The sequence below is a fragment of the Anneissia japonica genome, unplaced genomic scaffold (assembly GCF_011630105.1).
Source record: "Anneissia japonica isolate Jap-2015-1 unplaced genomic scaffold, ASM1163010v1 scaffold8963_len174799_cov130, whole genome shotgun sequence".
Taxonomy (NCBI): domain Eukaryota; kingdom Metazoa; phylum Echinodermata; class Crinoidea; order Comatulida; family Comatulidae; genus Anneissia; species Anneissia japonica.
In genome coordinates this window covers 104,550-129,479 of record NW_022734897.1, presented here as the reverse complement: position 1 = coordinate 129,479, position 24,930 = coordinate 104,550, and the positions used below count along the sequence as shown (strand labels likewise).

General features: G+C 35.2%; 2 protein-coding genes across 2 annotated transcripts in view; one reads left to right on the top strand and one right to left on the bottom strand.

Moving 5' to 3' along the window:
* LOC117116513 (protein mono-ADP-ribosyltransferase PARP14-like) overlaps positions 1 to 21,565 on the top strand; it is a 40,075-nt gene extending 18,510 nt beyond the window's left edge. The window contains exons 13-21 of the mRNA XM_033260575.1: positions 5,233 to 5,304; positions 5,759 to 5,920; positions 13,377 to 13,580; positions 16,666 to 16,823; positions 17,169 to 17,246; positions 17,622 to 17,988; positions 18,118 to 18,263; positions 20,173 to 20,347; positions 21,191 to 21,565. Coding sequence (XP_033116466.1) covers positions 5,233 to 5,304; positions 5,759 to 5,920; positions 13,377 to 13,580; positions 16,666 to 16,823; positions 17,169 to 17,246; positions 17,622 to 17,988; positions 18,118 to 18,263; positions 20,173 to 20,347; positions 21,191 to 21,474 — 1,646 coding nt within the window. The 3' untranslated portion in view covers positions 21,475 to 21,565. The remainder of the gene's footprint in view (positions 1 to 5,232; positions 5,305 to 5,758; positions 5,921 to 13,376; positions 13,581 to 16,665; positions 16,824 to 17,168; positions 17,247 to 17,621; positions 17,989 to 18,117; positions 18,264 to 20,172; positions 20,348 to 21,190) is intronic.
* LOC117116516 lies at positions 1,876 to 2,723 on the bottom strand. Its single transcript, XM_033260577.1, has one exon. The coding sequence runs from the start codon at positions 2,581 to 2,583 to the stop codon at positions 1,906 to 1,908; it is 678 nt and encodes a 225-aa protein (XP_033116468.1). The 5' UTR covers positions 2,584 to 2,723; the 3' UTR covers positions 1,876 to 1,905.
* Positions 21,566 to 24,930: the final 3,365 nt, after the last annotated feature.

Sequence of the window (24,930 nt, the reverse complement as noted above, 5' to 3'; positions counted from 1 at the left end):
TAGATGTGTATAAGAGACGAAAATAATAGTTTTCTATAGAAAAGAAATTATAACAGCGTTACTCTCTATAGAAACACTTGTTATTTTCTATAGAAATGCTGTTAATTTCTATAGATTCTTATAGAGAATTAAGCCACTTTTCTTTAGAAATTGTATAGAAATCCTTTAGAAATTTTATAGAAATCCTTTAGAAATTGTATAGAAATTTTTTAGAGATTGTATAGAATGTTTTTATATATTTTCTATAGAATTTGTTTGCAATATTCTATAGAACTTATATAAAATTTTCTATAGATACTCTATAGAATACTATATAGAAAATCTATAGAATTTTCTTTATAGAATTCTATAGAAAATTTTTGTATGGGAATATATAAAAATATAGTGAAATACAAACAATAACAATCAAGGGTAACAAATCGACAATATTGAGAGTCCCTAACTAAAAGAAGGCCATTGGATTTAAACGTGAGAATACTGTTAAAAAGTATGTCAATAGTAGTATCGTTACGTGTAATGGTACTATAGTTTTAGGAGAGTCTGTGAGTAAAACCCTTTTTACTAGCATTGACCTGAATAAGGGGCACAGAGAACAAGTCAGTGTTATGTGAATTTGGTCTATGTATTTATATACATAAATTTATATACAGTAGCGTAAATACAGATAAAAGAGGGAAAGCGAGTTAAAACATTTAAAAAGGAAGACCATATGAAACGCGCCCCTTCTAGTGTAAAGTGGTAAGAGATTAATAGGACCATTAACGTTGTTATAATTAATAAAATACATAAATTTGGATTGAACTCGTTCTATTTGATTGAGAAATACATATAGAATTATAAATCCTAGACGAAAAATCAAAAATTGGTCTAACAAGAGAAATATAAAGATAAAGTTTGGTGTTACTGTCAAGCTCTTTACAGTGCCGCCAAAACATGCCCAGCATCCCATTGCCTTGGATAAAATATAGTCGACCTTTGCGAAATCCATGTTGCACATTGGTTAAAATATTGAATTGTTCAAAATGAGCCATCAAATGGTGATGCAGAATGTGTTCCAAGATCTTGCAAGGAATTGAAGAGAGAGATCGGTCTATAGTTAGAAGGGTCCATTCTTTCCCCTTTTTTGTACAGAGGCGTTATTGGCTTCTAACCATGCTTTTGGCAGGGATCCAGATTCAAGCGACTTCAGAAAAATGTTTGTGAAAATCGGAGCTAGTGAGGATGAACACTCCTTCAGGATTCTAGATGGTACTGCATCAGGTCCTGGAGCTTTACTTGATGTCACTTAGTAGTTTCTCAACTCCGTCTGTATCAATTGTTTTATGTATTTGGCATATCTGGGACTGAGGATTCGGGTAAGGTAGGAAAATGGTTGACATCCTCGTTTGTAAAAACTGAGCAGAATTGATCATTCAATACATTGGCCTTGTCTCTGGCAGAACTAACCGAATTTCCATTTGATGTTTTTAGCGTGGATATTCCAAATACCTCCTGCCGTTTTGATTTTATAAAATTTCAGAATGGTTTGGTATTGTTGCTCAACTGGCTTTCATAGTATGTCGAATTTGTGAAGCACAAATCAAGGGTATTATTCAGTCTGGTCGGTTGGTTTACTTTTTGATACAGATTATGATCAAAAGCAATGTCAATCATATGCTTTGCTAGGGCCGGCATAGGATCCCCCAGCTTTGAAACTGAAATTATCCCAGACAACATCAGGAAGATTAAAATCTCCTAAGAGCCACACCGATTCTCTAGTTGAAATCTTACTCAATGTAGCATCCATAATGTAATCAGTGTCTGTAGCTTGGGATCTGTAAAAGAACCCCAATATATAAAGGTGTCAGTCTCTGCACATGAACGCTAGCCCATATACTCTCGCAATTGGACCTTAAATCGGTTTCTTCACTTGCGATTAAGTGTCCTTAAGGTGATTGCGATAAAAACCCTGCCATGAGTGCCTTCCTGTCTATCCCTTCTGAACACTTGATAATTAGGTGGAAAAATTTCTCCGGATGCGATGGAGCTATTAAGCCATGACTCTGTACCAGTAACTATATCAGGCTTTTCAGTCTCTAGCAGAACATGAAATTGGTTTATCTTGGCTCTAACACTTTGACAATTTACATTAAGAATCTTGATTGAATTTAACTTGGTTTTCTTGTCTCTCTTTCTTTTCTTGTTATTAATGAGGGAACAATTTCCTTTAGGGCTTGATGTAGGGTAGTCTACATTTCTTGGCTGTAGGTTCTCCGAATCTGGAATATTCAAACTTGAATTAGAAGTTGAAGGTTCATATGGATTTGATTGTTCAAAGCTTTTGGTGGAATCAAATATGGAGGAGTCAGAGTTTGGTAAGCCACAACTGCAGCATACCCATAAGTAAGATTCATGATTCTGGAGTGCCTCAAAAATGTTGTCACCCATATTAATACATTTTTTATGATACCAAGACAAAAAGTCTTCACATTCAATAGCCTGTTGTTTCCATTTCACTGCTTTGCTACACACTCCGCATGGGTGTTTGGGTTGGTGAGGTCCTGAGTTCATATTGATATCCCCGGACGACAGCAGTAGGAGCATGCTAATATGATTTGTACTGTTTAGTCTTCTGACGACAAAATTATATTTATATCGGGTGGAGTTAATACGTGAAAAATGGAACAAGTTTACTGTAACGGCAAATCTTCAGTGGTGTCACCCAGCTTTTCAAGATGATTTATGGTTGACCAGTGGTAAAAATCTAAAGAAGTCGATGGGTAAAATGGTGCAGAAATTCGGAAATCCCTGGCTGTAAAAATCCTTAATAAAATACAAACAAACGTCAAGCTAATGAATGTTACTTAAAATTTTCTCATGCTAGGCCTCTCCAGGATGGCTTCACAAAGGAAAAACACTTCAATCTGCACTGCAGTTACATAAAAAAGCGACAAGTTAAAAAGAAAAGTCACACCCTAAAGATGATAAAAATCCTCATAGAACTCCTCATGTTGGCATTTTTCTGGCAAAAGCACTTAACAACCGCCTACTTCAGGTCGGATCTAGACAATTTATTATCACTTTTGACTGTAGGCCTAACATTACTTGTCCTATCATGAGTTTGATTACTTTCTTCAACTTCATCACTATCACCAGCATCATCACTGTCATCAGCATCATCACTAAATTCAGCTTATCACTATCTTCATGGTTACTAGGGCCATTGCTAAGGTCATTTGCTGCCACCTTGTCATTTTAATAGGCTCCATTGGACATAAGTATCAATTTGAATCAATGCTATTAAGGAATATGAGCAGTATATTTTGTAATAGTGAATTATGTTCTATTAACTGTATTCGTGACCCAATGTAATTCCGTTACCATGTAATTCTCTTCAAGTGCATCCATCAGGTAGTAGTGTAGTAGTAGTCACAGCGAGCGGACGTATTCCTGTGAGCTCCGCTAGGCCTGCAATACTCTTAATTGCCTGATGTTCTACCCGCGAATTTCAAACGACTTCGGCTGCTATAGGAGCTATGCAAGGACACTCCCTCAGCCTAAATCATTGTGCTAATCCTGCCGGCTCTTGGGGGAAACATGGATTACCTTTTCGAATTTTCTGAATATTTTACTGTATTGTTATGATAAAAAAAAAAAGGCGAAATAAATGAAATGAAATGAAAAAATTCCATTATCAAATGTAATTCCGTTACCAGGTTTTCTACAAAACTAGTGAAGATCAAAGAAAACTTTTGACTGATAATGGTAAAGGTGTATGACTAGTAAGAGAATACAAAGTAACTTAAGTTTATGGACATTGGTTTGCTCTCAGAAAAACATTAAGCACTTTTGTGGCAACGGAATTACGGTGTGATATCACCCAATTATATCTGCTAACTTGCTGTGAAAATTGTAAGATGCCATGTCAGATTCTATCTCAATATTCAGGTTCTAGGGACTTTTAAGTCAAATATTCAGAATAATTAAAGTCAGGAAGGGTTGAGTTAAGCATAATTGGGGATTATTTTTAAAATTAGCTATTTTCTTTTGTTTTTAAATTCTGGTGGTTTTTGAAGAATATGAATTAATAAGACTAAAATTTCACTTCGCACCAAATTCTACATATGTTTCTGCTCTGAATGTCACTCTAAACCAAGTTTAGAGTGACAAGTGGATTAAATTTTTGGTGGTTTTGGCCTTCCACTGTGAAATTGTCCAGATATTACGTTTCCAATCAGAGAGAAAAACACTAAGAGAAAGTTGAAAAATATAGGAAAGAGGAAGAGAAAGGTGTGGCACAAAATTTCAGGACCTTATTAATTAGCCTGTCACAGCCGGAGGCTTCAATACCTGTGAGTAGTTTTTAAACATGATTCGAATCAACTGAAATATTTGAAAGTGGAGCTTTTAATATTCAGGAAGTTCTGCAAAGGCTGTGACTTGAATGTCAGTAAAAACGGAGTGAAAAAATAAATTAAAAATAGTTGCTTTGTCTTTATCAGTAGCAGAATTAATAGTTCTATAATGCAGCAAAGATGGAGCAGTTTGCTTATAATTACTTGTAACCCAGGACCAAAAGCGTTTTCATTCTATAAGCAAAGACCAATATATCAAAGATGTACATATTAAAGATATGCTGTCATTCTAAGTATTTTTAATATTAGTAACAGGTAAATAAATTTTTATCTAATGCGTTTAAAACTAGCTGCAGCTATTTTTCCTTAAAATTACTGTGAAATTGCATGAGCAATTTTTGTCCAGAACTTGCGGCATTATGCAAGGTAGATGAATTAAAAATGTATTGCACTCCACATGTTTGGGTTCCCTTATATATATCCTACCTGCTTGGTGGTTACTGCGAGCCCTTTGTTGTATGCCCATATATAGTCATAATGTGCCTATATATGGTCATGATGTGCCTATATATGGCCATGATGTGCTATATATGGTCATGATGTCTGGGAATGGTTTATCTGTTGTATATTTTTGTATTCTTCATCACATTAGATTTGTGACAGCTTTTAGTGATGCACTTTTTTTTCTTTATTTGTCTTTAGTCCTTCCATGGATAGTAAAGTAAATCATTTTTTTAACACACAAAACGCATTTCCCTGAGTTATTAACCCAGGATTTTGACTAAAATTAGCAACCAGGTATTGAACGAGTAGGATTTTATTTAACGCACTAAAGCCCCATATTGATATTAATGCAACCATAACTTTTTTTAAAGTAAACTTTCCTGTTACTCCATAGGAGCTGTCTCAAAAGCAATCCTCAGAGCAGGAGGAAGAAGCATTCAAACGGAATGCTTAAACAACATGAAACGTAAGGCGGATGACTTTTAATGTTCTATTTCGGCAGTGGCGTAGAAAAGTACTTTTCATTGGGGGGGGGGAATGATTGGCGTGTTAGCCAGTGTCGTAACAGGCTGGTGGGGGGGAATGCCCCTCCCCTGATTTTTACCGTGCTGACCAAGCCATCGTACAGGGCTGGGTAATAAGAGAAAAGAAAAAGGGGAGAGGGAGGGAAAGAGAAAGAAAAGGAAAAGAAAAAGAAAGAAAAAGAGAAGAGAAAAATAAAGACAATAATAAAAAGGAAGAAGATATCATAATGACCAGACTCACAACACCCTGCAACCCCTTCTCCACTTTTTAGGCTATTTATCAATTTAGTTAAATTTATAATTATTCTAATTTATTATTATTACTGATGTACATATTAAATATATTTGATAACCATTTATGAACTTTAGATTAGTTTACATCAGTTTTATTTTCAGCCTCTCAGTATGAGGTCTGGACAGGACCAGGTACATTGCCTTGTAGCGGAATTTGTCACGTACCAAATACTGGCAATCTAAAATCAATCATTGTAAATAGAGTACTGAGAACGGTGGACGTATCAGGGAGATCATCATTGGCATTCCCAGCTATTGGCACAGGTGAGATATATACGTTGCTGTATCTTTTCAATTTGTTTATAAGTCAATCACCTTGTTATCCAAAGTATATATAACATTTCATTTCAACACCAGTAAATCACGAACAACAAACACGTACTGTACAAACATTATGTTTTTGTACCAATCTATGTTTCCTTTGGGAAAAGTGTGGCTACACATGCCAACTTACACTACTAGCACAGCAAATCTGTCAGTGGTGTGCGGACCAAAGCCTAGTGAATAACCTCGATGTGGAAATGATAAAACCTATAATAAGTGCAATATCCTGCACAGGAAAGTGTTGTGAACTTTCAGGCCTGTTTATACTTTAATGATAACGATAACGATAAAAAAGCTAAAAAGCGATTGTTCATATAGAAAACAAAAGAAATACGAGAAATTGTTACACTAGGACGATTCAATAACGATTTATCGTGCATACAGTACGATAACAAAATATTTTTACAAATTAAATCAGATGTCATAATCATGGAAAAATGATTAAAATCGTAGAGCTACTACTACGATTTTAATGTTTTTTCATGATTATGACGTCATCTGATTTGATTTGTCAAAATATGTTATCGCATAACTGATAAATCGTTATCGAATCGTTCTAGTGTAAAAACTTCTCTTTAAATTTATTTTCTAATTTTTCTGTTTGCTCCGCTCACTTTGAGGCCCGACAGCGCCAAATCGAAATGACTCAATGCTTGAGCGGAAATCCTGTCCACATGGCGTGATATACCAGGCCCTTACGACGTGATGAGTGTGTATGCACCCCTACCAAATGTTCACATTTTCCTGGGTAAAAATTAAAGAGACACTCTCACACGTGCCAAAAATCCATCAACCAAAACTCCTTGACCAATCAGAGTAGTTTCCAAATAGGACTGCCTCTAATTTGTCGTACAAAACAAGCAAGGACTTTTACTGTATTTATAAGCTTTTGAGGAATTTAAGTGTCTTCCCTGCCACTGCGTGTCAATAACGTGCCATGTACAAAACTCATCTCTCTTTCTATAGGTTTCACTATAATTTTTTTTTCTCATTTCCATCCATCTAGCGGTGCCATAATCATAAATTTTATTACCTCAGCCCAACCATGGTGGGGCCGAGGTATTATAAACCCCCAGTAGTGGATTTAAGGGGTGGGGGGGGGGCAAGCTGACCCGGGCCCATAAAAGTTATAAAGAAAATAGCGAGAAAACAAAACATACAGTAATATAATCCTATTTAAGTTTCGAGCTCCATTTCCGGCCATCTATAGGAGCCATAATCATAAATTTTCTTTTTCTCAACCCCAACCATGTGGAGCCATGGCAGGCTGAGGTGGGTGAACCTGAGCCTCTATTTCTTCGGAAAGTTTCTCACTGGACACTCCTTCTATTTCGAATTCCTGAATTCGCCACAGCCCCCATTATGTTAAAGTCCCTCCCTGGCCCGGTATAGTGGTGGACATATTCGCTTCAAAACAACAACAGAGGGATTTATTGCTTTCCCTACCCTGTTCCCAATTAGATCTTAATTTTATATATTTTTGATGTCTAGGCCTACTCATCTTATGCACGATATAAATCGCTTGTAATTATTTGTTCATATTATTCGCAATTTCCATTAATTCCATTTATTTATAATATACTGGTAACATTTACATTTTTATGGTAAAAATTTATTATTTTCAATGCCCAATAATATTATAGGCTTTTTAAAATTTGCACTATGGACCTACATTATTTCCTTTACATTTAAATTTATTTATGTATTATTGTATTTGTGCCATAACATTACAAACAGTATGTTAACGTTATGCAGTAAAAATCCGAAACACCATGTCGTTGAAAGTGGCACAGTTCACATATAGGCTATATTTTATTCCGATTTATTTACGATTCTTTAAATTTAATCATATTAATGAACGTTAACTGTAGTATAATTAATGACATTTGTTTTTAATGATGGCCCTGTCACACCTTGACGATTTACCCAGCGTATGCCGACGTATAAAAAAAATGGTGAATACACTGGCGTACGTCGAATAAGTTATTGGTAAGTTTCGTATAAGTTAAGAGCACGCTGAAGCACGCTGGTATACGTCCTAGTACGGCGAGTACGTCGAAAAGTTTTGTGCATGCACAAACCTTTTTGATGCCAGTGTATGGCTCGTACATTCCGCATACGCGGGCCATAAGTTGTAGGTAAGTTAAACGATTGTTGACACACGTTACTTGTAATTTACTCGAAAGTCAAAACGTATTTCTAACCTATGAGTAATATGCTTCAAACTTATATGTAACTTATAACAAACTTATCTCCAACGTATATTGACATATGTAGACATATTTGACGAGTTCCAGACGACCACAAAACTTACTAAACGTGTTTCTAACTTACAGTTATCGTATAATGGCGTATTGGCAGCGTTTAGCTGAATAGGTATATTCAAATGGGGTGATGTTGATTAACACATCAAAGTTATATATTCATCGTAGGCCTATCAAAATGTTGATAGACTACAGAAAATAAAACACTGAATAATGTTTTCTCTCAAAACATGTGGCGGATTTAGGGGGTGGGGGAAGCCAACCGAGGCCCTTGCCCTAAATGGGGAAAAAAGAAAATTATATTCAAGTCTTAGAGGGGCATTTCCGGCTAAGGGTGCCATAATTATACCACTGTCAACTGTATAATATGGCACAATGGCCCATAGATCGCCATCTAGTGACCAACGGTCTCAGCATTTTCGTAAAACAATGGCTGGCCGTATTCAACCCGAATGGAAGAACGGAGAACGTAATATAACGGACGCGGTCGCCGAAAATCCCAAATAAACCCAAATATTGCCGATGTGGCTCAAAAATATCGATATGATGGTAACCTGACTCTAGATCAAAGGTGAAAAAATAAAAATTCCTAGAAAACAAAAGCCAAAGTGGAAAGGCCCTCGTACCTAAATTTTTATACAAAAGTATATTATTAACATGTTGCAGAACCAGGACTATAATCTTAGTTTTTTACCTTTGGACACCGTAAGAGAGTTGACAACAAATGGTGTATTCGTGTTCTTCAATACACCCGCGTTCAACAATTGTGTAATGGCTTCGACTACAATCTCGGGATGGTTCAAAACGATTGTTCTTTAGAAAAGCTGATAGGCGGCAAACTTTTAAATGCAAATTTACGTAACCCTTACTAAGAATATCAGTAAAAAACAAAGGATGATTGGTTGGAGTGATCTAACCAATAATCTTTGCAACAGCGCAAACGGCCTGTGACGACCCTGGGAAATTCAGAATTTGTATTCGTAATTTTTGTCAAATTAACAATTATTATCAATACTTATCTGTTTAAGCTTTGCTTCTTCCCTGCCCTGTCTGCTGAAAACTGCCAGCTGTACGTTTGACGTATTGGGTATGGCCGGCTTGGCCACACCCCCAGCAAGTCTGGTAAGTCCAGTTGACACAAGTTGTTGGTGCCACATGTAACTGTGGCTTTGAAAAAATGCTCCTGCTGAACCTGGGATGAAAGTTGAACCCGGGGTGAAAATTTGCTGTCCTTTGCTGGCAGAACGCCTACGTTTGCGCTCCCTCTCTCGCCGTTTTTAATTCCGCCGTGCATACAGCTTTATAGACAAACTTGTCGCCATCAGAATCGCTGGCAAGATCGTCAGAAACATAAGCTTGTTGTATGGTATCCCATGGAGGTATCCCATCCATATTTATTAAAGCCCGGCTTAGAAAAGTTCCAACACGGTGGCACGCCAGGCTTAGTACTATACGAACACAGCCTTGGATAAGCCACCTAGTTTAGACTGGCAGGTGGATAAACCCGTTGAGTTTAGCCAAGTTTATCCACCTAGTCTAAACTAGTCCTTTATCGTGTGGCGTGGTGACTGCGAATTACTTACAATAGACCACCCAGAGGACACGGAACTAGGGGGATGCTGCGTTATGGAGAGTAATGTGTGACCGGAAATGGTCTGCCAGTTGGTTGTTACCATGCGCCAGTGATGTTGGAGTACAGCAAGATGAAACTATTTATGTAATGCATGAATAAAGTTCGGGGTTTGTCGGGTTTGTACATTTGAAGTGCTCCATCCATGCATAAATGTAAGCTAAATTACGGTGATTAATTAGCGAAGATATGGAGACAATTATTTCGAAGTTCCCTCTTCCAGAGGGGATGCAATGCTTTGTGAAAATGAGTACCCCGCGGTACTCATTTTCACAAAGGAATACACTCAGCTGGTTAGCTATAATATGCAAATTTACATGAACACCTGGGAAGAAAGGTGCAATCACGTTCTGTCGCCTAGCAAACGTCTGTACTGTAGCGTGTGGGGGGGGGGGGGCGCTAGCCTACTGATGTACTGTGTATAGCGGGGACAATGAAGTGTAGAAACAGCTCCTCTAGTTTCATACAGGTACTTACATACTACTTAAAACTACTAATAATCAGAGACGATTGCCTGGGACTCACCATTTGGGAATTCTTCTTCCAAATCTAAGTCCAAGCAAGTTCAAGTCAGTATTCCTTACGTCACAGGTCAGAGTTTGTGTTTACTTCAGCCAGCTGGCACTACAGAAGCATGACAGTGCAATTATATGTGATAGAAAATACACTTTCGAAAGAAATAAATTAAAATAAGAAAGAAAAAAAAAATTAACTAGGGCCTAAGAATAATTCAGTTGAAGACGTACCTTCTTTAAATAATGCTAACTATGCGGCTCTTTTGTAGCCCTAGCTAGACAAGGCACTGGTGTTTGTTTATCCATGAAAAAAGCACGCCGGGAAAGTTTGCCTTATTAGGAAAAGGTGACGTATTCTAGCTTATGACGTATGCATGCTAACTATAGCGTGAGTGTGACGTCACCAAAAAATTAAAAATTTTCTATTATAACCAAAATATTATTAACTACAAGGTTTGTGGGCGTAAATTCCCTTAATACAAATTAAGGGTAGCACCATCTCCTTGCTATACAAATTACAGCTCCCATTGACTTCTCAGTCGAGAAATACGGGTAGCTGAAGTTTTTCTCGNNNNCCTTTTCCCCTTTTTTCTTTTGTGTTTTTTTTTTTTTTTTTTTTTTTTTTTTTTTTTTTGTACGAACGCACCAATTGATATTGATTCAATTCCCTTGATTCAAAGGTGTATGTTCAAATAAATAAATAAATAAACACGCCGCTGAGGGCGGCATTCCAGGAACCCTGCGTCCAGCCCAAACCACTGGGTTTGCATAACTCATACACAGCATACCAAACCATGACTCACTGTAACGAAGACAATTAATAAATTTCAATTAAGTTAACATTATAACTTATTATTGTTCAGGGGTGGCGCCAGCGTATGGGGCCTAGGGGGTGGGGGAAGCTTCCCTAGTCGGGGAGAAATTATATGTATTTTCTACATATTATATAGACAAAATCGATTAAAGCCTTTGAAACCCCCAAATTTCCAAAATTTCTAGGGGCTTTACCTTTTGGACCACTTTCGGAACCTTTTAATCGAAGCTCGACCACGCCCACTTTGCTTTCGTCGGGGAAAATCTGACCCCTCGTCGGGGGCATCGTCGGTTTGACCGATCTGGAATTTGCCTTTAACATCTCGCTTACACAATCCTTCATCACTAACTCAATTTGTGTTTTTAATAGAGTAGTAAAGTGTACCGTATTAAGTAAGTGTTTAAAGGTTAAAGGTTATTCATTTATATTGCGTAAAATACGAGAGTCTCTATGCGCAGAACAAGTGGGAAGATGTAAATGGCAAAAAAAAAAAAAAAAAAAAAAAGAATCCAAGCCAGCACCCAAACCGCAGTATAGGGATGGGGCCTACGCCTTCGTCGCTGAGCAAGGATCTATCAAAATGTGTATACCCTGTCCAGCACCAGTTGAGTCTCGGCCATCTCCAGGACTCAGGCGCCTCCTATCCTGATAGAACTACAAAAAAGCTTAATATGCAACCTGTGTATTATGTATTGATTTTTAACTTATTTATTGTTATAGACCTATTTTATGTAATTTATCATGCCAGTGTAATTAGTTCTGTCAAAAGTATCTCATATACATAAACATTTAGAGCAAGATTTATTTGGTTTATTTATTTATTTATATCCATGATTGCACTGTAAGTTGGTCATAAAAGTTCATGAATATGTAAAAGCGATAAATTGGTCTATCTACCCACCCCCAGCATAATGTTTGTGCACTTGTGAAGATGCTGATATTTGGGAGCGACCCTACAAATACAGACAGTGTACTGTATTGTATATTTGTTTAGGAGTATGCCTGTATAAAAATTACTCTATACCTTTAATATTCAGTGGTATGATTTTTTAATTTGTAGTGTTATTTTGAATGTACAGTTTATTCCGTTTTATATGCATATTTTATTAATGATTGTGTAGAAGTGTGCTCCTTCTAATTTTTATATTTTTGTAATTTAAGCTGAACGCACACTCTTGTGTGTGCCGCCGTTCCAAAGGCGTATGTTCTCAAAGTAAATATAATAAATAAAAAAATAAATATGTTTATCAAAGCATGATCCAATGAATTTTCTGCAGTGTTTAGTATAAACCTCACAAGTGATGATAAGGATACACTATGTAGAATAGCTAAGAAAGTATATTGATAAGACGCAATCTGATTGATTTACCTAACTTGTATGAAAATGATGCTGATAAACTCACCAAACAAGATAATCTCATCCATTAAATAAATGTCTTTACAAACAGATCTGGTAGGAAAAACAGTACGAAACGTCACAGAAACTCTTTATTCCCTAGTGCAATAAACCTGTCTAATCAGAGCTTTACAATATAATGTGTAATTTAATACTGTAATACTGTACTATTGTATCTTGATACCCCTGTTTGTATGTATTTTTAAGTATTTAACAATTGTAACCGTTGTTTTGTAACTTTCATTTGTGCCAATAATGTTTTTATATTTAATATATTTTTTCATCATCTGTCTTTAGAAGATGAATTTTTTATGTTTTTTTTATTTTTTATTATTATTGTAAACATATGACAAATAAATGAAATTTTAAGTCTTGAATCTCGAAAGCTCCCTAATGAAGTGACCGTTCGCGGGCGAACAACAACTTGGTTTGAGCTTCTTTTTGCTCTCAAACCATAGTTCCCGCTGGAGGAAAGTTAATAATTATATGTGGAAATGAAAATGTAGGAAACCACGACGCAAAACGTTAGACTCTTTTGCGACTCAATCAGAAGTAGTAACACAGTAGTTTGTTTCACTAATATATTTTTAAATATTATATATGTTAATGCCAATCCAAATCTAAACCGTGTTGTATTTTGTGTACTATTCTCGCATAATTCTCCACGTAAATGTCATGTCTCTCTCTGTGCTGTTGTAAAATACAATATTTATATTTTGTCTGTTCACATTGTATCAAGGAATATAAACTAATTATGATATTACTTTTTTCTGTTAGGAGCCGCTTCTAAAACACCTAGGGAATCAGCTATGTTCATTTTGGATTGTATTGGTTCATTTGCGATAAAGTATAAACCGACCAACTTGCGTGATATCAGAATAGTCGTATTTGAGGAAGCTATGACTCGTGAATTCATATCTGTAATGGAAGAGACAGAGAGAAAACCATTTCAACAGAGAAATCTTCTGCAGAAGGGCTGGGGTAAGTTATGCGGTTTATAGGTTGACATATCTATACCGCATTTTATGAAGATATTCAATCCACTTTGTTAATTTCTACCCATCAGTTTAGGTTATAAATTAAAGACCTTGATAAATATGTATTTTTAGTTTTATGTTTTTAGCAAGTACTAATTATTTCCAATAGGCTGATGATATAGGTATCTATTGTGCCGTAGTATATTCTTGTGTATAAGGCAATCCGCATTATAGGACGGCCACGAGTTTGAGATGATTTTGGACGATTTTTGTATGTTGGGCGTATAAGACAACCCACTGTTTCACCGTCGAAATTCATATTTTGCTGCTTTAAAGGTCTTGATACTGCATCTAGCTGACTGAAAACGGAATCAAATGTAGGGCTAATCTTCCAAGTAATACCATCTGTGAGCTCTTAAAATGTTCATCAAAATCTTACTTCTTGGTATTTAAAATTTCATTCATTTATACTAACAGTTAGTACGGTACCTCTATTTCAGTACCGTAGCAAATTTGCGTGTTACATAGTAAAATTGTGTGTGTTCCGCGTAAAGACGACCTCCCACCCCGTTTATCGATCGTAATTTAGTATTTTCAGCCTCATCTTATACGCAAGAATATATGGTATTCCTAAAAAAAATAAGATTTTTTTAAAGATCTACAGATGGCAGTATTCACCATGGTATGTTATGTATATTATGATATTAAAATATGATGTGAAATTTGAATTTAAATGGTAGATTTTTATTCACCGATTATTATGACAAAGAATGCATATTTATCATATCGTGTCCTTATCCCAAAATCAATCAATTAATCAATCAATCAATAACTCTATCAATCTGTCTACCCATTCAGCTAAAACAATTATACGGAGGCCCTGGTTCGGGAGCACCGCCTTGGCACATATAAATTAGCAATTTCTACTCTCTTAATGAAGTAATCCATACTAATCATCCCTGTCGAACATCATTCCGAGCACAACCCATAAAATCGAGTATCGTACAATTTATTGTTTTCTCATATAAAGTAATGATTCTCTCCGGGCACCACCCTGTATCTTGTTTTCGTGTAGCAGGAATATTGATTACTAATGCAATCGATTCTACCTAAATGATGTGTGACTAATGTAACTGTATACCGTATATCGTATTTTTACTAAATTAATCTGGGCTATTTATGTTCCCACAGACATTATTATTTCATAGTTTATGTTTTGGGAACGGAATACAGTAATGCTTACTTATGGAAGTAAAAGTACCAATATTGTAACTACTATCATTTAAAGAGAAAGAAACCTATTACAGGCCATGATTATATTTAGCGTTTGGGTTAATAAAAACCGGCACTGGTAGGCATAATCCGACATGGTAGTTTATTTCCATTTTCTGTCAGTAGAATAGCCCTCTCAGTGAAAAACACTGCTCTTCCGAGGGGCTCCACTATAATAAAATCTACAGAAGAAAATAAACAGTAAATCTTAAATCTATTATCTTTTGAATTTAGAGTAAAATAGAGTCTGGTACGATTTTACCTTGTCGAATTAATTCGGCTTGAGCCATTAACTTAATTTTCTCTCTATGGAGATGTACTATCAAAAGTCTCGTGTGTTTGCGTTTGGTAGATCTTTACCGATTACTTTATAAGCAGTTTTAATTATTTAATCAAATATTAGCAGACAGACGAAAGATCGACAAATTGAGAGTTATAGCTAATAGGAAATCAGGGGTATAAATTTTTTTTTTGTTAGGGGTTGACGTGGCAGAGCGCGTTGTTTGAATGAGGTTGATGTTACAGTGTCCTATCAGATTATTATTTTTTTGATAAGCAGAAAAAGTATGAAATAATTATAGAACGATGAGGTGATGATGACGAAGACAATGATGAAGGTAGTAATGAATGAGTGATGGAGACACTAATATAGCTTCTGGCTTGAGATTCCATAGCCACGTCAGCCTCACCTTGGTTGGGTCGAGGTGCGGATTTTATTCATATTTAGAGAAAATCTAGATCTCTGGAAAAGGCACCCTCAGACTTAGAAATTGTCTTAATTTGAAAATTCAACCACCACTTGCAAATATGACGACATCAAGTGAAACTGCAATAATAACAAAATAACCGACACTATCGTTTATGCAATCTAAATTGAAGCAGACTTTATAGACATAAACTGCAATTTCTATTTAAATCATTGGAAAACTAAAAAAAAGGGCTAGAATGCATAAGTCTCAGTCATATATGCATAAGTACATTATGACTAATGCAGGCTAAAGTGATTAGTCCAAGCTGGACCTAAAGAGTTCCGTTCAGGTTACAGGGACAAACGCCCAGTAAGCATCAGCGGTAAAGTCTTTACATTAGAGGAAAAATACAGGACAGTTTCGCTGACAAGCGATATTTGTTGGTAATTTATATTGGTCAGGTTTTCCTGCATGCAACAATTTTAAATTATAGAATTTAGTATTAAATATATAAAGATAAATATTATTAATGAATATTTTTATATGCATTGCTTTATTAGATATTTCTATAAGGGGTGTGCCCCTAAAGACCGGGGCCCTGGAGATATGAGGAACATGTTTCAATTAACCGACTAACCTGTAGTAGTTACTCCACTGCTAAGCATACGTGATCATTTTTAACAATTTAAATTTATAATATGCAGTATAATAGCCTAACGATGAATAATATCAATCTAGATTTTAGATTTTTTATTTATGCATTGCTTTATTAGATATTTTATAAGGGGGCGGGGCCCTTATAGATCTGAGCCCCTGGAGCTTGGGGCTCATGTCCAATGAATCTGCGGTAGTTACGCCACTGAAACCAAAGAAACCAACTGAATCAATCGAACCCAACCAACAGGCCTTCTTATCAGCCAATCATTCTTTAATAATAATAGCGATTTAGTTAATTTCAAAATGTTCCGAAGATATTGAACAATAACATTTGAAATAGGCACGTCATACTTGAACGGTATTAAAAAAAAAAACTGTTTAAAATATAGGCTGTTAATTGGCTAGCGCTCACCAACACCTTTAGTATTTGTTTAATGTCATTTTATGATTTGATTCATGTTTATCTTCTAGCTGCCGTAAAGTCGTGGTGGGAAAGGGAAGAAGAAATAACCAATGATTCTCATATTAATCCAGCTGTTACCCTGAGAATTTTGGCACTTCATGAGGACCAAATACAAGACGCAAAAGGCAGAATACAAACTATTATATCACAAGAAACGAAGGAAAAGGTTGAATATTATAAATATGTTGTAGTTAAAATAAAATGAGCACATAGTAAACAATAAGACCAAACAAGAACAACGTTCAATTAGAAATGTACACAGGAAATCACTGCTTATAATCTATAAATAGTAAAACTATTAAATTACTTGTTAGACTAACCATCAGATTATTAAGAAAATGCTCGGACTCCCTCAATGAAAATCTTAAAACAGTACTCTCCATAGCTAATTTCTGTCGGAGGCCCAACATTTCACTGTGAAAGAAACTATACCCCTATGAAAAATGTTCTACAATAAAAGTGTGATGTTTTATTTCATTTCCATCATTTGTTTTAATTTTGTTTTTCTTAGGCAATACACAACGAAGTGTTCAGTCGATTCGCAAGAAGGCATTTTATGGAGTTAAAAGAGATTGGTGTGAAACATGGGGTACCGTATTTTTTTTGTTCAATCGTAATTACTTAGGTGTTATCAAATTATCGCTTTTTTTGGCATTCATAATCAGTGATCAACTTACTGACCGATTGAAATATACCAATCAGTCAGTATATATAATTAATTTATTTACATATAATTTAAATATTCGCTAACGATCTTGATTTATATTTTTAAGAAGGAGTTTTAAAGTTTCAGCTAAAGTAGGTGTGAACTTTCAGCTAAAGTAGGTGTGAACAACACTCGAAGACTTTTGTTTCTAAATTGACCGATTTATGTAAGCTATGTAAGCTGTTATATTGCATAAATATTGTATTATATTGCACATAGTTACTATAAGCCCATATCTACAATATCTACACATTTCAGGTTAAAATAGATATGACTAAGGTACGGGCCAACGTGGTTAAGTTGCACGGCAGAACTACCAGTGTCATGGATGCCCATGGTGGTATCGTTGAACTCATTAACAAGTTTCACGAAGAAGAAATGGAACATAAAGAAAATGAGTTCATTTTGAAAGAGGTTAAATGGTATTATGAAAGTGATGCAAAAGAGATGATAGAATTTGACGAGGAAATTGTGATTTTGCTAGAAAAAGCTTACAAGAAGAAAAAAAGGACAGTGAAGTACACTACAACTAAAAATTTCACATACGAAGTTGATTTTAAATATATGGAAGAAAGAAATTTATCATCAAATCGGACTAATGCTGTTGAACGTAAAGACCTTACTGGTAAAGTTCACTTTTCATTCTTATTATTACAATGAATTGTATTAAAATTATAACAAATAGGCCTATGCTTCTTGCCTTCAATTTAGAGTGAAAGAAATTTAAACACACGTTTACTTTATTTTGTTTCAGTTGGGCAGAATTTTCCTTCCACGTGGTTAACAATGGGATCAAGTGAAAAACTGAAAGTTGTGGATCTTAGTCAAGGCACAGAATACCAAAATATAAAGCAGCAGTTCATTGCATCATTATCTGGACAAAACACACATATACACAAGGTTAGTATAATCTGTCATAATGTTGCCTACGTGTTAGTATTTAAATAGGCGTAAGAGTGGGCCTAATTTAGAACTCTGATTAACAAACAGGTTTAATGATATCTGTTTTCGTCGCTGTCGTCGTAGTCTTCGGGCCGCCGCTCATCACTATCGCAGTCGCTGCCTTTGCATCGCCGCCGCCGCGATGACGACGGTGACAGTGATCGGCCTAACTCTCATGCTGGTTAATTATCTGATCATTAGGAACCTTTCGTAGCCCGAAATGGGATCGGTGAAATGTTAAAGCACGAATTCCTCGACTAAAGAATGCATCCCGGTCTAGCATTGTCTAAATCGAGGGGTGCAGCACGATTTTATTACATAAATACATAAGAATGGCATTAACACGATAAATACTAATAACAAAAATGAAACATAGGCCTAAGCGTTATTATAGTATTTCAAAGTGCGACAGACAGATAAAAATTGCAACAGCTTTGTTGTTGCAAAGTGCGACTCGATTAACAAAGTGCGATGTTATTACAAAATTCAACAGTACACTTCTTTCTCATTTGCTTGCTTTGATGTCCTCATCATATAGCAAAAATAGCGAAAGTGTTGCAGATAACTGAAATTCTCCAACATTAGATTATTTTTTGTCCTGGGCAAAGTGGTCGATGTTCAATAAAACACTGCGTGCAGTAAACCTATGTTGTTTGTAAAGAAAATTATTTTGCAATATTTCAAAGAAAGAGCATTTGACTCAGGACAAATCTTCACATATTTACCAACACCAACAGTTGTAAATTTGCCGTGGTGTGTTTTCATTATTACATTTGTGGGCGCTGTTTGTTACATTTGTGGCCATTATTACATTATGTGCGTGGTTTGTTGTTATTTGTGGGCGTTTTGACATTTGTGGGTGCAACAGAGCTCCCTGGCAGTGCTTTTTTAACGTTCCATTCCCTGCATACAGAATTATGGCAGTCGGACCTCTTGCAGTTTTATACTCTTTGATGTGACTCTCACTTGATAATGATGGTTTGAAGCCATCGAAATATGTTGTGGTATATACTTGTAATTTAAGTTAAGAAAAGAAAAATAAATTGAATATTTGAATTGTTTAATGTTTGAACTTTAAACAGGTAAAACAATATTTAAAATGTCGATATCTTGATATTGAAATTTACGGATTCTGATGTAATCCACTTTATAAACGCGTATTTCTCAAAACGTTGTTTTTTTTTGGTCGAAATTGGAGTTTGTGTATCTTCGTGAAACGGTGACAAAATGTAAGAATGGTGTTAACTTATAGAGAACTGACTTGACATTTCACCTGCTTCCAGCAAGGCTCAGTAAGGCTCAGACATAATGAGCCGAAATGATGATCGTCGGCTATCAGATATTAGGGAGCTTTGGATTGCACGATGACGGTAGGACGTACAACGTAATGACATCACTAAACATCATTTGCGCATGCGAGAACATTAAGGTCACCTCGTCGAGTAGATTCTGGAACGCAATTTGGCCAAATCTGGTTCTGATGAACCATGACTGTGAACCCACCATCAAATAACCTCTTGGATTTTCCCAAGCAGGGTGTGCGGGAACAGGTCTCCTTCAAATTATTATCATAATGTGTGGCAGTTCGATGTACGAACTGCCTCACAAATATGATATTTTGAAGGAGGTCATATAAAAAGAACTTTATATTAACATATTACTGTATTATTATAATTATTAATTTTGATATTATTAGTATAATTATTATTATTTTGATTATTTGGATTATTATTGTCAGGGAACAGTGAAATTATTATTATTATTATTATTATTATTATTATTATCATCATCATTACTATGATTATTATCAATATAGTAAGTTAATTGTTATTTTCATCATTAATGGACCTATCACCATCTATTTTAGATTAGCCGCATTCAAAATATTGAGTTGTGGAAGCAATATGCTGCAAAAAAAGAAGCGTTTGAAAAAGCAATTCCAGGTAAACAGGTTGAACAAATTTTATACCATGGTACAGATGAGTCTACAGTTAAAAACATCAACCAAACTGGTTTCAACAGAAGCTATGCTGGAAAAAACGGTAATGCCCTTCTTCTTATCGCATCCACACAAGCTAAACACGGTTTAGCCCAACAAATTGTTTCTGTTAAACATGGTGCACACTGCGTCGTCCACAGTGTACGCTGAATCATCTTGTCAACAGAACGTTTTCAAATACATATTCAAATAAATTTTATTGTAATTTCCAATAGGGTGATAATGAAGCTTAACTTAAAAGTTGACAAAAGAAGAATATACTGTATTTCACTATAGCCAATATCAAAAAAGACAACCAACACTAAAAGTATAAAATTTTATGACACCAGGCTAGTTGTGTGGAGGTCTTAGTTCGAGAATTCACACTCGAATCACAGTGAATCACAGTATTTGGGAACGTACAGAATATTCAGTACGATAAGACGTCAGGTAGGGCTAAACATAACTCCTAGAATTAAATTCAAATTTTAAAAAATGCGAAGACCTACGTTTCGAAAAAATTGAATTACGTTTTTAGAAATTAAAAGTACCTTTTAATAAATTAGACCTACATTTTTAGAAATTGACCATGATTTTGATTTTAACGCACAATTTTGCTGCCTATGGCGCCCCATAAAGATCCGCTCAAATTGTCAACGACGGTCTGCCGACGTTGTTTCGGGTAAGCACAGAGTGCAGGCGGATTTATTCATCAAAATACACTAATTATGGTATGCAATCAAATTATGAGTTCATAAAAAAGAAGCAATTTCCGCAGAATGAAATTTTATGATTGTGTTTTGTGTGTCATGTCTGACTATTTCTAGTGTGTGTTGAGGTAGGTGCATTCTGTATTCATGTGGGATTTATTTTCAATTTTAACACTATCACTTAATTTTAATTTTAGCAACAGCATACGGCATGGGAACGTATTTTGCAGTTACAGCCGGTTACTCTGCGAGCAACCAATATTCCAGACCAAACATACAAGGACAAAAGCACATCTTCCTATGCCATGTTCTCGTAGGAAGGTATACCCAAGGAAAGCCAGGATTATTGGCACCACCACCTTTGCAGCCAAACTCTACTGACCTATATAACAGTGTTGTTGATAATGTTGCAAATCCTGGAATGTTCGTCATATTTAACGATGTTCAAGCATATCCCAGCTACTTGATTACCTTTACGTAGGCCTACAAGCAGCGTGACCACTCACAATTTTTGATATACCCAATGACTGGGTCGAAATTACCCAAGATTCAGCAAAAATTGCTCAAAATTACCCAAGCTTCCTGAAAATGCATTAAAATTGGAAAAAAAACCGTGTTTTTCGCATGTATAGTTTCACTTTTAGTTCAATTTATTAACCATTTTTTATTGTAATTGCTTGTGTTAATTATGAAAATTAATATTCATGAGGTGATAATACGGATAGAAAAATACGCCCTCAGTCGGCCAGTGTTATCAATGATCAAGTTTTATTATGTAATGCGTTAATTAGGTAAGATCAATGGCAACGCAAGTCACAAAAAACAATTCTGAACCCATGTTTATAGCAATTAACAATGTTATGTGCACTTGGTTGAGTTTTGCTTACTTGAATGGACTGAAATATACTCTGTTACTTCTTAATTCTTCCTCTATGACAAAAATATTTAATTTTCTTAGTAAAAATAAAATACCCAAGGATTTGAACGGAATACCCAAGAACCCAAGACCAAGTCAAAATACCCAAGATCTTGGGTAAATACCCAAGCAGTGGTCACACTGCCTACAAGAGTAACAGCAACAAATACAACAATTATAATTATTCTGTGATAAATGCTTGCTGTGCACCACGTAGGCCTAGATATAGGCCAACGTAGTGTACCACGTATACTTCGCCATGTAAACAATATAAATGCATTATAATTTATAATCCGAAAACATTTTACATCAGCGTCAATCCTTCTTGTTTCCCCCATAGATAACCCCTAGGACATTTCATTTACAAATACATCGTTAACCCATATAATACAATTATAAACGGCAATCTATATACCTAGCTATGATCAAATTAGGACGCTCTTGTTTACAGAATCAGTGAATAAATACCAGAAGATAGGTAGACTGCTTATTAGATACGTTACACATTTTGATAGGTGGACGAATTGTACAATTTTTTTTTTTTTTTTTGATTTTTTTTTTTTGGAGACGGCGACAGGAATTAGGATAACCACTGGATGTACACTCCAACTATTATTATTTATATACTGTAGTGTCAAAGTGTTAGTAATGCTCTAAATTGTTTGTGGGCTCTTAGCAAATATATAAGAATTAAAATACCGGTATTATTATTATTATTATTATTATTATTATTATTATTATTATTATTATTGTGTATATTTTCAATAATATTATTATTGGGAGCACTTTCTGTGAAAATTACAAAATTCAAATTAGAGAATTAAGAAACTATAAAGGAAGAGTCAATAAAAAATTGAATATAATTAATTTAGGTTATCAGACTACGCTCATACTTATATGAAAAAGTTTCAATAAAATGTTATTTGACGTTGATAAAGATAACAGGAGCTATCGAAATATCCATTTAATTTTGTTATGTTTTAATAAATTCGTGTTCCGCAAGTCAACCTTCAATGATTCTACATCTACATCGTTTTTTTCATTGTTTTTACATTTTATTTCACTTGAAGCATACATATAAATCTCGGGGAAACACCACAGGTTTTACAATTTTCCAAAAATTGACGTCGGCTTCTGCTTTAATTGCTTTTATTTGTAAGCCTCTCCAGTTGTCTGCATTCCACCTTCGATACTGTAATATTTTTAAAGCAGAAGCTGATGTCAACTTTTTGATATATATAGTCTTTTGTTAATGATGTTCTGGATGATGACAATGTCAGTAATAACTATAAAATTAGGGTAACGCCTAATACTCTCAAAAAATATATTGATAAGCTTCCGTTGGGTAAAGCAATGGGATTTGATGGTTTGTTCAATCATGGAGGTATAAAAATATTTTTATACCTCCATGGTTCAATGAACACTTTAAGTTTGCTTCCGATAGGTTGTGTGTAGACTTGCCACAAGTCTCTAATTATAGGTTTTCCTAGTATTAGTTAATTTTGGAGAGCGCCACCAGCGACGGTATATATCGAGAAACTTTTATGCGAATTAGAGACTTGTAAAAGAGTGAGTCAAATCGATTGCAGACCGCTGGCCATGACAAGCATGACATAATTTTTGGGATGCCGTATTTGGCAATAGAGTGAATGTTATGACGGAAGGTCAACCAATCAAACGGTTCTCGTTTTGGTGCCACGAATGTAGAGAGGAGTCAGGAAGTTGGGACATAGCTCCGTGTAGGTGCGTGGAATATCGTGGTATTTTATTAGTGGAGGAAAAGAAAACACCAACCGAAACGCCAAAAAAACTGTATTCCAGAGAAATTTTTGTTCTGCGCACAATATCGAGAGCGTGGAAAAGCTGCAGTCTAGAAAGTGGTTGTATTGCGAACCGTCTTGGTTCACGCGAGGCTCAGTATTTTAAAGACTACAGTAGAACATAACTGTCCACCACAATAGGCCTAGGCCGACGGGAAAGATGTCATGCTGTCGAACCTGCGACACAAAATTGAAGACAAAGGATACCTGGATAAGCCTCGGGAGTGGTCGAGGGTACGTTTACGTATTTTTAAAAACAAGTGAATGTCACCAAAAAGAGGAGCAGCTCGTCTGTATTCCCAAGAGCAAAGATAAATTTGATTAGCGCGGTAGGCGAAACATGAACTAACCACATAGGCCTACTGCTGGTGTAGTGGACGGGACGATCCTGGCCTAGTATGGACTCGTCTCTAGATAAAATGATGATGGTACCAACGAGGCCGAAACTAATGTAAAGGTGCGTCAGTCTTTAAAATACTTATTAGAATTCTGTGTTTATCTTTCATTTATTGTTAAGATAATATAGTGAAACAAAGTAAGATAAAATGTAAACCATAAAACTACTTTTTAGGAAGGCTATAGTTTGTTTAAAGCAAATCAATTTAGGAAAATACCAGATATAATTTTTTTAGTAATTTTAAAAATGGACCTTAATTTAAAAATCAAATAAATAGCCCCCATCACTCCTTTTGTCGACTCTTGTGAGTGATTGTGAATGCACTTGTTATTGTAAACTGCTTAATAATTAATTGTACTTATTCTTCAGTTTTCAATCAGTTGATGGAATTTATATTTTCCAAGATATTCACAAAAAGTCACAGCCCTATTTCTCTATCTGGAAGTACACTAATTTTAATCATAGTCTATTGGCTAACCTATATTTAATTGCCATTAATAATTCAAATTTTCACTATGAGACTGAATGAAATTTGTTGACACTTTACAGGGATTTCTATGACATTAAATAATTTATCAATACTATAATATATAGTCATAAAATAATGATAAGGTCTATGTTAAATGTGCCATGGTTATGGAAAGTGGTCAATGCATATATGAAAATTTGGCTAGGACATAGTTTGACAAACTATTCATAGTTAAATGAATATATATATATATATATATATATATAATTTGTAATTATAAAATGCCTATTGTTTTTATTTTACAGGTTTATCTCATATAGTTTTATCATATACAG

What these genes read in the sequence shown, in the direction of transcription:
- LOC117116516 (XM_033260577.1), bottom strand. Translation starts at nt 2,583, where the DNA reads ATGCTCCTACTGCTGTCGTCCGGGGATATCAATATGAACTCAGGACCT.